This window comes from Geotrypetes seraphini, chromosome 10 (assembly GCF_902459505.1).
Source record: "Geotrypetes seraphini chromosome 10, aGeoSer1.1, whole genome shotgun sequence".
NCBI lineage: Eukaryota > Metazoa > Chordata > Amphibia > Gymnophiona > Dermophiidae > Geotrypetes > Geotrypetes seraphini.
Window position 1 is genome coordinate 145,438,315 of NC_047093.1, and position 12,504 is coordinate 145,450,818.

At 46.9% G+C, this 12,504-nt stretch overlaps 1 protein-coding gene across 1 annotated transcript in view; it reads left to right on the forward strand.

Annotated features, from left to right (window-relative positions):
• The window catches only part of TMC4 (transmembrane channel like 4), a 66,620-nt gene that overhangs the window by 25,116 nt on the left and 29,000 nt on the right, over positions 1 to 12,504 (forward strand). The window contains exons 10-12 of the mRNA XM_033961074.1: positions 5,128 to 5,251; positions 5,450 to 5,547; positions 7,395 to 7,578. Of these exons, the coding sequence (XP_033816965.1) occupies positions 5,128 to 5,251; positions 5,450 to 5,547; positions 7,395 to 7,578 (406 nt within the window). The remainder of the gene's footprint in view (positions 1 to 5,127; positions 5,252 to 5,449; positions 5,548 to 7,394; positions 7,579 to 12,504) is intronic.

Genomic DNA, 12,504 nt, shown 5'->3' on the forward strand with positions numbered 1-12,504 from the left:
TTTAACTTCTTGGAATGTTGGGGGGATCCATTCCCCTATTAAGCGCTCAAAAATTTTGCAGCGTTTGAATCGTTCTAAAACCTCCATTGCCTTTTTGCAGGAGACCCGTTTATCCTCAGCGGAACATGCTAAGCTCTGTACCTGGTGGGTGGGTTCCCATTTGGAGGCGCCCGCTGTTGGGGGTAAGGGAGGTGTTATCATTTTGATCCGTAAAGGTCTCTGCCTACAGACCCAGAGAGTGCTCCGCGACCCCAGGGGGCGGTATATTGTTGCCTTAGTGTTGCTCGATAATCGGCCCCTACTACTCTGCAATGTCTATGCTCCTAACAATCCCCCGGCTAGTTTTTACCGGGGGCTCCGCAACCAACTTTTGCAGTTTGGGGACGTGCCGATGATTGTGGGTGGGGACTTTAATGAGGTACCGGATCCTAAGTTAGACCGCTCTGCTTCTTCTGGCAGAGAGGCCGCCAAACTTTATACTGGTGCCCAGCTCCTGGAATCTACTTTGGGGTTGCTTGATGTTTGGCGGGTGCTACACCCCTTAGAACGGGATTATTCCCATTTATCTAGGGCGCATGGGACGCTCTCCCGAATCGATTTTATTCTCATTTCTCGCGAATTGCTTCCCCAGGTGTTGGGGGTGGTTATGGGCCCCATTGAGGTTTCTGACCACGCATGGGTGGGACTTCGGTGGACCTGGGGCGCTTCCCCGCTTTCTAGGGGGACCTGGCGGTTTCCGTGTTATCTGTATAGGGATCCTCGCTTTCAGGAGTTTTTGGTGCAGAGGTGGCATGATTTTCAACACAATAATCGGCAGCATCGCGATAATCCCATTCTCTATTGGGAGACAGCTAAGGCTGTTCTACGGGGGGATGTCATTGCTTATATGGCCCGGGAGTCGAAGCTTAAGTATCGGGCAGTTCTGGCCTTGGAACGGAAGGCAACTGTGTTGAGGCGTCAATATGGCAGGGCACCTTCTTTCAGGCTTCGCACGCAACTTTTGGAGGTCCAGCAAGAACTGAATGAACTATTGCATCTCCGGGCTATGCGGACGCGGGCATACTTTAAGTTTCACTTATTTCGCTTTGCGAACAAGAGCAGCCGGTTGCTGGCCCGAATGGTGAATCCGCGGGGCGGACCTGAGAGCGTCTCCTCTCTACGAGACTCCTCTGGGGTGCTGCACCATCGCCCGGAGGAGATCTGTGAGATTATGTGGGCGTTTTTCGCCGAGGTATATGTGGATCCCGGTGATGAGCTTTTGGATGGGCAGCTCTATCTGGACAGTGTTGACTTGCCCTGTTTATCTCAGAGGGACGCTGCCGCTTTGGATCTTCCCTTTACTGCAGAGGAGATAGAGTGGGCGATAGGGGTCAGTCCGTTAGGAAAGGCGCCGGGCCCGGATGGGTATAGGAGCGAGTTCTATAAATTGTTGATGTCGGAGATAGCGCCAGTGTTGGCTGAGGTTTATAATTTGAGTGTAGCTAAGGGCTTTCTTCCTCGCTACGTGAATTTAGCGTCTATTATTGTTCTCCCGAAGCCCGGTAAGGACCCTCTTTTACCTGAATCGTACCGTCCTATTTCTTTGTTGAATTATGAGGCGAAGCTTTTGGCGAAGATATTGGCTGCCCGCCTGGCGTGTGTTTTGCCATCGGTGATCTCGGAGTCTCAGGTGGGGTTTGTGCGGGATCAACCTGTAACTAAGAACATTCAGCGTATCTTGTTGGCTCTGGAACGGGTGGGAGTGGACGGTAACCCCTCCCTGCTTATTAGTTTTGACGCCGAAAAGGCTTTTGATAAAGTGCGGTGGGGTTACCTTTTTGCGGTGCTTAAAACGTACGGACTGGGCCCTTTCTTTTTTGGTGCAATCCAGGCGTTGTATAGTGATCCGGCTGCGAGGATTCTGGTTCATGGGTCCGTTTCCGATTTTTTAAATATTTGCAGAGGGACTCGCCAAGGCTGCCCCTTGTCGCCGCTCTTATTTGTGCTCTCTTTAGACCCTCTTCTGCGTGAGCTTCAGGCGAATGCGGATATTAGGGGCTTGGTTCTGGGAGATTCTCATTTCAAACTTGCGGCGTTTGCAGACGATCTTTTGGTGTTTTTGACAGATCCGCAGCGTTCCTTACCCGTATTGCTGGAGAGCCTTCGGGAATATGGGGATTTCTCCGGCTTTGCTTTGAATTTCGAGAAATCTGAGGCTTTGGCTTCCTCGGCACAGCTTCAGCAGCTTTGGGGGGACCGTTTTCCGTTGCGCTGGGCCGACTCCTCTTTTCAGTACCTGGGGATCCGACTGACTATGGACGTAGCTCACTTGTATCGCACTAATATTGATAACCTCCTTGCTGACACTAAGCGGTTTCTGGTCAAATGGCATGCGCTGCCGCTGTCCCTGATGGGTAGAATTCATTTATTTCGTATGGTTATCTTCCCGAGGTGGCTTTACGTTCTCCAGACTCTTCCCCTCTCTTTGTTGCAGCGGGATGTTCGGTCTCTCACTTCATTGTTGTCCCGGTTCTGTTGGGGAGGGCGGAGACCTAAATTGAAATGGTCGCTGTTGGTGGGGCCTGCCTCTGGGGGAGGTTTGGGGGTGCCCGACATCAGAGTTTACAATCAGGCTTGCTTGCTCTGCCATGTTGGTGATTGGGTGTTGGGCACCTCTTTTTACACTGATCTTTCCATGGAGCGGGATCATTTCTATCCTCTTCATCTTTTGTATCTCCTTCATGCCCCCCTATCTAAATTGCCGAGATCCTGTAAGCGTAGCCTTTTGTTCTGGTCCCTGTGGACGGCGTGGCGCCAGACTCTTCGGTTATGGAATCAGGACCCCCACACTAGTGCCCTATTGCCATTGGTGGGGAACTTAGCTTTCCCTCCGGGGGTTGGACCCTCTGTTTTTGGCCGTTGGAAGGCGCGGGGGATGGACCAGTTAAGGCATGTTCTGCAGGATGATGGGTCTCTTCTTTCTTCTGCTGCTTTGGTGGGGAGGGGTGTTCCTGAGCTTGGCCTTCCTTTTGCCTATTGTCAACTTCGACATTATGTGGCTTCCCTCCCGGGGAGTTCCTTGAGGGGGGATTTTGGGGCCAGGTTCTGTACTTTTTTGACAGCGGATCCAGAAACTCGGGTCTCCATTTCCTATTTTCATTGCCAGATTATGGCTCTTCGCCCCCCTAGGGTTTTTCCTGGGATTTTGGAGGCTTGGCAGCGTGACTTGGGCCGGGACTTGGGGGACAATTTTTTGTTGAAGATCCTGAAACGTACTGCGGGCCTGGTATATAGTGCTGAATTACGTGAATGTCACTATCGCACTGTCCTGCGGGCCTATGCTTCCCAATGCCAGGCTTACTATATGGGGTGTATTGGCACTCAGTTATGCATTCGCTGTTCCGCAGAGGTTAACTCTTATTTTCATGGAATCTGGAGTTGTGAGGGGATTCAGGCTTTTTGGAAGGCACTGGCCTCCTTTTTACAGGGCTTGGTGCGGACATCTGTACCAGTCTCAGTGCTTGCTATGTTGTTTGCCCAGTTTTCTTTTATGTCCATGTACACTTCTTCTGAAAAATTATTTCTTAGTAAATGTTTTATTTTAGGGAAGAAATGTATTTTATGTTGCTGGGTCTCTCCGGAACCCCCTTCCTTTTGGCATTGGAGGAATCGACTTCATGAACTTATGGGCTGGGAGGCCCGGTTGGCCTGTTCTTCTCGTCGCCGGAGCAGGGACTTTGTTAACACTTGGACTCCATACTTGAACATTTTGTCCCCTGAGAGTCGTAGCCGAATCCTGAACAGTCGTAGCCGAATCCTGAACAGACTCCGCCTTTGATTTGGTGTATCTATTTGTCATGGTTGTTCCCTGCTTGTGTACTGTATGTTTCTTTGGGTGGGAGGGGAGGGGAGGGGGGGTTCTGTGAGGGGGGAGGTTGTTTTGATCGTGGAGGACATCAGAGTCCAGTCCTCCGCGGTGCTTGGGTGAATCGTATATACTGTTTTTGCTGTTGTACTTGCTTAATAAAATAGATTTGAACATAAACAAAGATATGATGAAGTAGCCTGTACAGTGCAACAAGCGCACCCTCCGAACAATCTTCCTGGGCAGGCTAAGTGAGCCATGTTGGTCTTTCTTTGCTGTCATGTACAACTCTTATGGTACAATGAAATCAGGCATGGGGACACGGTACACCCTAGTCTGGCCACTGCACACTAGTGCTGCCCGATTCACTTTGGTGAATCAATTTGTTGTCTTAAAAAAATACGTCCGGGTCTCCTAAAGCAGCAGCAGCGGTGGCAGGTGTGAACAGGCTACGCCTGGCCTGCCCCGCCAGGACCTTCCCTCTGCTGGCGTCCATTGTTGTACAGGTTATAATTTGGTTGCGGTTTCATTTGATCCCTTTTCAACCTGGGACCCCTGATGAAGGCGTGTTTACCAAAACACGGACAGTGTCGGGTCCCCTGGTTTGTTTTAAGGCAGGGCTGCCCAAGTCCAGTCCTCGAGATCTACTGGCGGACCAGGTTTTCAGGATATCCACAATGAATATGCATGAGAGAGATTTGTCTGCACTGCCTTCTTGGTATGCAAATCTCTCTCTCATGCATATTCATTGTGGATATCCTGAAAACCTGGCCTGCCAGTAAATCTCGAGGACCGGACTTGGGCAGCCCTGTTTTAAGGTGTTGTTTTTAACCGCGTTCATTTGATATAATAAATTTAGCCTGCATCATTGTACGTGTGTTTGCAGTTTCCCTTGTTTGCCTTTGTATTCTTCACTGCAGACCTTGTTGGTTCTTCCTTGTTTTTGTTTGTCATGCATTTGACATACTACCTTTCTGTGGTATAACCACCGTTTACACATTCTGTACAGTTTTTTTCTTTGGAACTGGGGTAATGGAGGGTTACAAGACTTGCCCAAGGTCACAAGGAGCTGCACTGACCTTGATACTTAATCAAATCAAAGCAGTTTGCAATCAGAGAAGTTCATAAAAAAAACTGAAAAAAAAAATGTAATTGAACTTAAAAAAAACCCCAACCTAAGCTCGGGCTCCTCACTCCCAAATGCAAGTTCTAACCATATGTTTACACTGGCCAGCTCTCATGTTCTGTTCCACTGCCTCGTCCTAATTTTCTTCCCCACTCAGGTGCGTGTTCTTACGCCTCGCCAGTCTGGTGATCCTGCTCTACTCTCTCTGGACTCAAATAACCTGCAACGGCCAGAAGGATGAGCCTGACTGCAAAACCTGTGGCTACAATAAGACATACCCTGTGAGTTGCTTCATACTTTGATTTTATATCCTGTCCAAACTCCAGATTTTGGACTGTAACAATATACATGCATAAGAGCGGACACAACTTCATACAGTCACCTGTGACTGCATCTAGTAGATGTAGGGAGCTGCATCTAGTAGATGTTGGAGTTAGCAGCAGAGGAACATGCTAGACTGAGTCTGCTTCTTGTTACAGTGCTGGGAGACACGCCTGGGCCAGGAAATGTACAAGCTGGCGATCTTTGATTTTCTCACAGTGCTGATAGTGATACTTCTTGTTGACTTCCCTCGAAAGTAAGTTCCTTGGTTGCAAGAGTTTGTTCAGAGGTAGGCTTACCATATTTGAAGAAGTAGAAACCAAAAAGCCAGATCTCTTTTTTTTTTTCCTGACCTCTGGCCATGTCTGGAGGGCCTCCAACATGAGCGGATGCGTGTGATGTCATCCATGCATGCTTACTGAAGGCTCTCCAGACACGGCCGGAGCTTGTGGCTTTCCAAAACACAGACAAACTGCCGGGTTTTGGAACGTCCTTCTAGGAACCCGGACAGTCCTCTAAAAAGAGGACATGTCCGGGTTTTCCTGGACGTCTGGTAACCCTATTCAGAGGCCATGATTGCCACTTGTTCATCATAGAAACATAGAAATGACGGCAGAAAAGGGCTATAGCCCATCAAGTCTGCCCACTCTACTGACCCACCCCATTAAGTCAGAGTGTTGCTCGACCCACGTAGAGATCCCACGTGGATGTCCCATTTATTCTTAAAGTCGAGCACGCTAGTGGCCTTGATCACCTGCACCGGTAGTTTGTTCCAGTGATCCACCACCCTTTCTGTGAAGAAATACTTCCTGGTGTCACCACCAAATCTCCCTCCTCTGAGTTTGAGCGGGTGTCCCCTTGAGACTGAAGGTCCCTTAGGAAAGAATATGTCGTTTTCCACCTTGACACGACCTGTGACGTGACCCTGTGAGGAGGGAGATTTGGTGGTGACACCAGGAAGTATTTCTTCACAGAAAGGGTGGTGGATCACTGGAACAAACTACCGGTGCAGGTGATCAAGGCCACTAGCGTGCTCGACTTTAAGAATAAATGGGACATCCATGTGGGATCTCTACGTGGGTCGAGCAGCACTCTGACTTAATGGGGTGGGACAGTGGAGTGGGCAGACTTGATGGGCTATAGCCCTTTTCTGCCGTCATCTTTCTATGTTTCATGTGACACGATGATGTCGCACGTGTGCGTTTGACATCACCGTGTTGCATCCGTGCATTTGCAGATGCCGTCCCAACATCGGAAGCTTTTCAAAACCCGGACAAAGTGCTTGGTTTTGAAAAGCCGTCCAGACTCCCGGACATATCCTCAAAAGGAGGACATGTCCAGGGAAATCCGGATGTCTTGTAACACTACTTTCAGGAAGTGTGCACTGTTTCCTAATATTGCACCATCTGTACAATGGGCTTGTATGTGTGTGTACTCGTGGGAAAGAGTGCACTCTCTTTGTAATTAGGGTGTACCCTTAATGAAAATTTTCCAGCTGCCTGTCCCCAGCACATTAGCCCTATGCTTGGATCAAACATCCAGGGTTTACAATGCTGTTTCTGGTTGCTCGTGTTGCAGAGTCTAGGAGAACACATCCTTGGAAACAATGGAATAGCCCAGGAAAGCGGGGTCCCCGATTGTCATGTGTATTCTGAGAGATAAGCTGTAAAATGATAGCCTAGAAAAATATGACCCCTACCCAATCCCCGCAGGATGAAATGCCAGCCTTTTTCTTTTTTTTTAATCTTTATTCATTTTCAAATATTACAAGTGTATAATAATCAATCAGAAATATTTTTTTTAACTAATCACTTGACAATCTTATTTATATCCCTCCAAATATATAAATATAAAAGAATCCCACTCCACCTACCCATATATTAATAATTAACAATTATTATCATTCATAATCCCACACACCCCTATATCCTATCCAATACTAAGATGTTTAAGATGTCTGATCATTAGAATAAATAATCAATGGCCCTCAAATCTTTTTAAACTTATGATAATTTCCTTGTTGCATAGCAAGCACCCTTTCCATTTTATAAATATGGCATACTGAATTCCACCAAAAAGCCTTTTTCTTCTTTCTCTTTTCAGAATGATCGTGCAGCACTGCTCTTGTAAACTGATTCAGCTCTGGGGCCAACAGGAGTTCCAGGTCCCTTCCAATGTGCTTGACCTCATCTACGGCCAGACGGTCTGCTGGATTGGCACCTTTTTCTGCCCACTGCTCCCCCTCCTCAATACTGTCAAATATTTCATCATCTTCTATCTTAAAAAGGTTAGTAGGTCCTCTAGACCAGTGTTCTTCAACCTTTTTACATCCGTGGACCGGCAGAAATAAAATAATTATTTTGTAGACCAATAAACTATTAAGACTGGAATTTTAAAAACCATTTCCACCCTATCTCCATTATGATTTTATATTGAACATATTTTATTAAAGTATAAAAAGAAACAATATTCTGAACAATTGTGATTTTATAAATACAAATATACAGAGCACAGACCAACAAAACCCCTGTCTCCCCTCCCCTTCACATATATCCCCTCTACTATCAAGAAAACTGAACAAGCCAAGTTATTATAGAATGCTACACAGAAATATCATGCTAACAGAAAGCACAGTTACTTACCGTAACAGGTGTTATCCAGGGACAGCAGGCAGATATTCTTGACTGATGGGTGACGGCACCGACGGAGCCCCGGTACGGACAATTTTAGAGTGATTGCACTCTAAGAACTTAGAAAGTTCTAGTTAGGCCGCACCGCGCGTGCACGAGTGCCTTCCCGCCCGACGAAGGCGCGCGGTCCCCAGTTAGGATAAGCCAGCTAAGAAGCCAACCCGGGGAGGTGGGAGGGACGCAAGAATATCTGCCTGCTGTCCCTGGATAACACCTGTTACGGTAAGTAACTGTGCTTTATCCCAGGACAAGCAGGCAGCATATTCTTTTTTTTTTTTTTTTTTTTAATATTTTTTATTCTTTTTTTAAATTCTTACATCAAGTGAAATACATTTAATACATTCAATTATGAAAAAACACTTGAAATTATTATTAAATGTTCTTACAATGTGAATTAAATAAACCCTTTATCAGAATTTTATATCATATTAATATTACAATAGTTTTCCCTCCCTACCCCTTCTATATGTTCTATACATGTGTTATTATATCTGATCAGTAGAATAATTTGTCAATGGTCCCCATATTTTATTAAATTTTTTAATATAACCTTGTTGTAATGCCAATACTTTTTCCATTTTATATATATGACAAATTGAATTCCACCAAAAAGTGTAATTCAATTTAGTATAATCCTTCCAGTTCTGAGTAATTTGCTGTATGGCGACCCCTGTTAAAATTAATAAAAGTTTATTATTGCTAGCTGAAATCGGACTTTGTGTTCTCATTGCTGTTCCAAATAATATTGTATCATATGATAGCATATTCTTGACTGATGGGTGACCTCCAAGCTAACAAAAAGAGGGATGGAGGGAAGGTTGGCCATAAAGAAAACAAATTTTGCAACACAGATTGGCCGAAATGTCTATCCCGTCTGGAGAATGCGTCCAGACAATAGTGAGATGTGAAAGTATGAACTGAGGACCAAGTAGCAGCCTTGCAGATTTCCTCAATAGGAGTGGAACGGAGGAAAGGTACAGATGCTGCCATAGCTCTAACTTTGTGGCCCGTGACAGAACCTTCCAGTGTCAGGCATAACAGAATGAAACGCAAGCAGCAAGCCAATTGGATAGGGTGCGTTTAGATACAGGATGACCCAACTTATTAGGATCAAAAGACAAAAACAGTTGAGGAGATGATCTGTGAGGTTTCGTGCGTTCAAGATAGTAAGCCAAAGCACGTTTACAGTCCAAGGTATGCAAAGCCTGTTCACCTGGATGAGAATGAGGCTTTGGAAAAAATACAGGTAGGACAATGGACTGATTAAGATGAAAGTCAGACACAACCTTAGGGAGAAACTTTGGATGTGTACGGAGAACCACCTTATCATGGTGAAAAACAGTGAAAGGTGGATTGGCCACTAGTGCATGCAACTCACTGACTCTCCTGGCAGAAGTGAGAGCTATTAGGAAGACCACTTTCCAAGTGAGAAATTTGAAATGTGCTGTGGCCAAAGGTTCAAAAGGAGGCTTCATTAAAGCGGAAAGAACCACATTGAGATCCCAAACCACAGGAGGGGGTTTGAGAGGTGGTTTCACATTGAAAAGGCCCCTCATGAATCTAGAAACCAAATGATGAGCCGAGAGGGGTTTTCCATGAACTGGCTCATGAAAGGCAGCAATGGCACTAAGATGAACTCTGATAGAAGTGGATTTGAGGCCAGAGTCAGACAAGGAAAGAAGATAGTCCAACACCAGTCCCACTGCTAGAGACATGGGATTATGGTGATGTAAGAGGCACCAGGAAGAAAACTGAGACCACTTCTGTTGATAACACTGAAGAGTGGCCGGTTTCCTGGAAGCATCAATGATAGAACGGACAGGCTGAGAAAGGAGTGAATGAGCCGAAGTCAGCCCGAGAGAAACCAAGCTGTCAGGTGCAGAGACTGTAAGTTGGGATGCAGTAGTGTCTGCTGATGCTGAGTAAGCACAGAAGGAAACAGTGGAAGAAGTATGGGTTCCCTGTAACTGAGTTGAAGTAGAAGGGAGAACCAATGTTGCCTGGGCCACCGTGGAGCGATGAGATTCATGGTGGCTTGTTCCCTCTTGAGCTTGAACAAAGTCCGCAGCATGAGCGGTAGAGGGGGAAATGCATATAGGAAGAGATTGGTCCAATCCAGGAGAAATGCATCGGGCGCCAGACGGTGAGGAGAGTAGAGTCTGGAGCAAAACAGGGGCAGCTGATGATTGTGAGGAGCTGCAAAAAGGTCCACTTGAGGAGTGCCCCATTGAGCGAAAATGGACTGAAGAGTCGTGGGATCGAGAGTCCATTCGTGAGGTTGGAGAATTCTGCTGAGATTGTCCGCTAAGGAATTCTGTTCCCCTTGAATGTAGACAGCCTTCAGGAATAAGTGACGAGCTGTGGCCCAAGACCAAATCCGTTGGGCTTCCTGACTTAACAGGCGAGAGCCCGTCCCTCCCTGTTTGTTGATGTAGTACATTGCAACTTGATTGTGCAAATGAGTAGTACTTGAGGAAAGAAAAGATGTTGAAACGCCTTGAGGGCATAAAACATCGCTCGGAGTTCCAGGAAATTGATGTGGTGTTTCTTTTCCTGGGTAGTCCAAAACCCCTGAGTTTGGAACTCGTTCAAGTGAGCTCCCCAGGCATAGGGGGAGGAATCTGTGGTGATGACTAGTTGATGAGGAGGTAGATGGAACAGCAGACCTCTGGATAGATTTGAAGCTGTCAACCACCAAAGAAGCGACTGTCGAAGAGACGAGGTCACAGATATGTGTTGTGAACAAGGATCCGTCGCTTGGGACCACTGGTTCGCTAAGGTCCATTGAGGAGTACGCAGGTGGAGACGTGCGAAGGGGGTGACATGTACTGTGGAAGCCATGTGCCCCAATAGCACCATCATGTGATTCGCAGAAATGGTAATCTGTTGAAACACCTGTCGACAGAGATGAAGGATGGTCTGAAGGCGGTTGGATGGAAGGAACGCCCGCATCAGAACAGTGTTCAGAATGGCTCCAATGAATTGAAGTCGCTGGGTTGGAATGAGGTGCGATTTGGGTAGATTGATTTCGAAACCCAATAGTCAAAGGAAGTGAATGGTCTGGCTGGTGGCAAGCAGAACCGCCTGAGGAGAGTGAGCCTTGATCAGCCAGTCGTCCAAGTAAGGGAAGACTTGAAAATTGTGAGAGCGGAGATAGGCCGCTACTACAATCAGACACTTGGTGAATACCCTGGGAGAGGAGGCCAGACCGAAGGGTAGCACCTTGTACTGATAATGGTTTTGATTGATGAGAAAGCGTAGATATTGCCTGGACGCCAGATGGATAGGAATATGTGTGTAAGCCTCTTTTAGATCGAGGGAGCATAGCCAGTCGCCCTGAGAGAGGAGAGGGTAGAGGGTGGCAAGAGAGAGCATTTTGAACTTCTCCTTGACCAAGCATTTGTTGAGATCTCTGAGATCTAATATAGGTCTGAGGTCTCCGGTCTTTTTGGGAACTAGAAAGTACCGGGAGTAAAATCCCTGACCTCTCTGATCTTGAGGAACTTCTTCGATGGCGTTGAGAAGAAGGAGGGATTGAACCTCTTGAGCTAAAAGGAGGGACTGAGACTTATTGGAAGCAGACTCTTTTGTCAGGCCTAACGGCGGAGGAGTCTGAAAATTGAGGGAGTAGCCGTGGGCTATGATAGAGAGCACCCACTGGTCGGTGGTGATAACTTCCCATCGAGTTAGAAAAATGTTTAGTCGACCTCCTATAGGTTGCGGAAGAGGACATGAGGGAGGAAGACTGGCAATGCCCTGGAGAAGCGAGTCAAAAGGGCTGAGTCGGTTTAGTCTGGGCAACAGGCTTCATGGCAGGCGGCTGTTGTTGGCGAGCCTATTGTTGTTGCTGCCTTTGCCTCCGAGGCTGAGGAGGATGAGGCTGAATCGGCTGAGCAGAAAAACGCCTCTGATAGGACGTCTGCTGCCTGAAAGGATGAGGAGGAGGGGGTTTCTTTTTGGTTTTCAATAAAGTATCCCACCTCGTCTCATGAGCAGAAAGCTTCTGAGTGGTGGAATCTAGAGATTCTCCAAACAGCTCATCACCCAGGCAGGGAGCATTGGCTAGGCGGTCCTGGTGGTTCACATCAAGGTCTGAGACGCGAAGCCAGGCCAATCGTCTCATCGCTACAGCCATAGCAGTAGCTCGGGAGGTCAGTTCAAAAGTGTCATAGATGGAACGGACCATAAACTTCCTGAGTTGCAAGAGACTGGCAGTGCATTGTTGAAAAGCAGAAAGCTTGCGGTCAGGAATATATTTTTCAAAAGAGGCCATCTGCTGGATAAGATGTTTCAGGTAAAAGGAAAAGTGAAACGCATAGTTACCTGAACGGTTGGCCAACATAGCATTTTGGTAGAGTCGTTTACCAAATTTATCCATGGCCTTGCTTTCTCTGCCAGGAGGGACAGAGCCATATACACTAGAGCCTGCAGATTTTTTGAGGGTTGACTCCACCAGCAGAGATTCATGTGGAAGCTGAGGTTTGTCAAACCCTGGGATAGGAATAACTTTATAAAGTGATTCC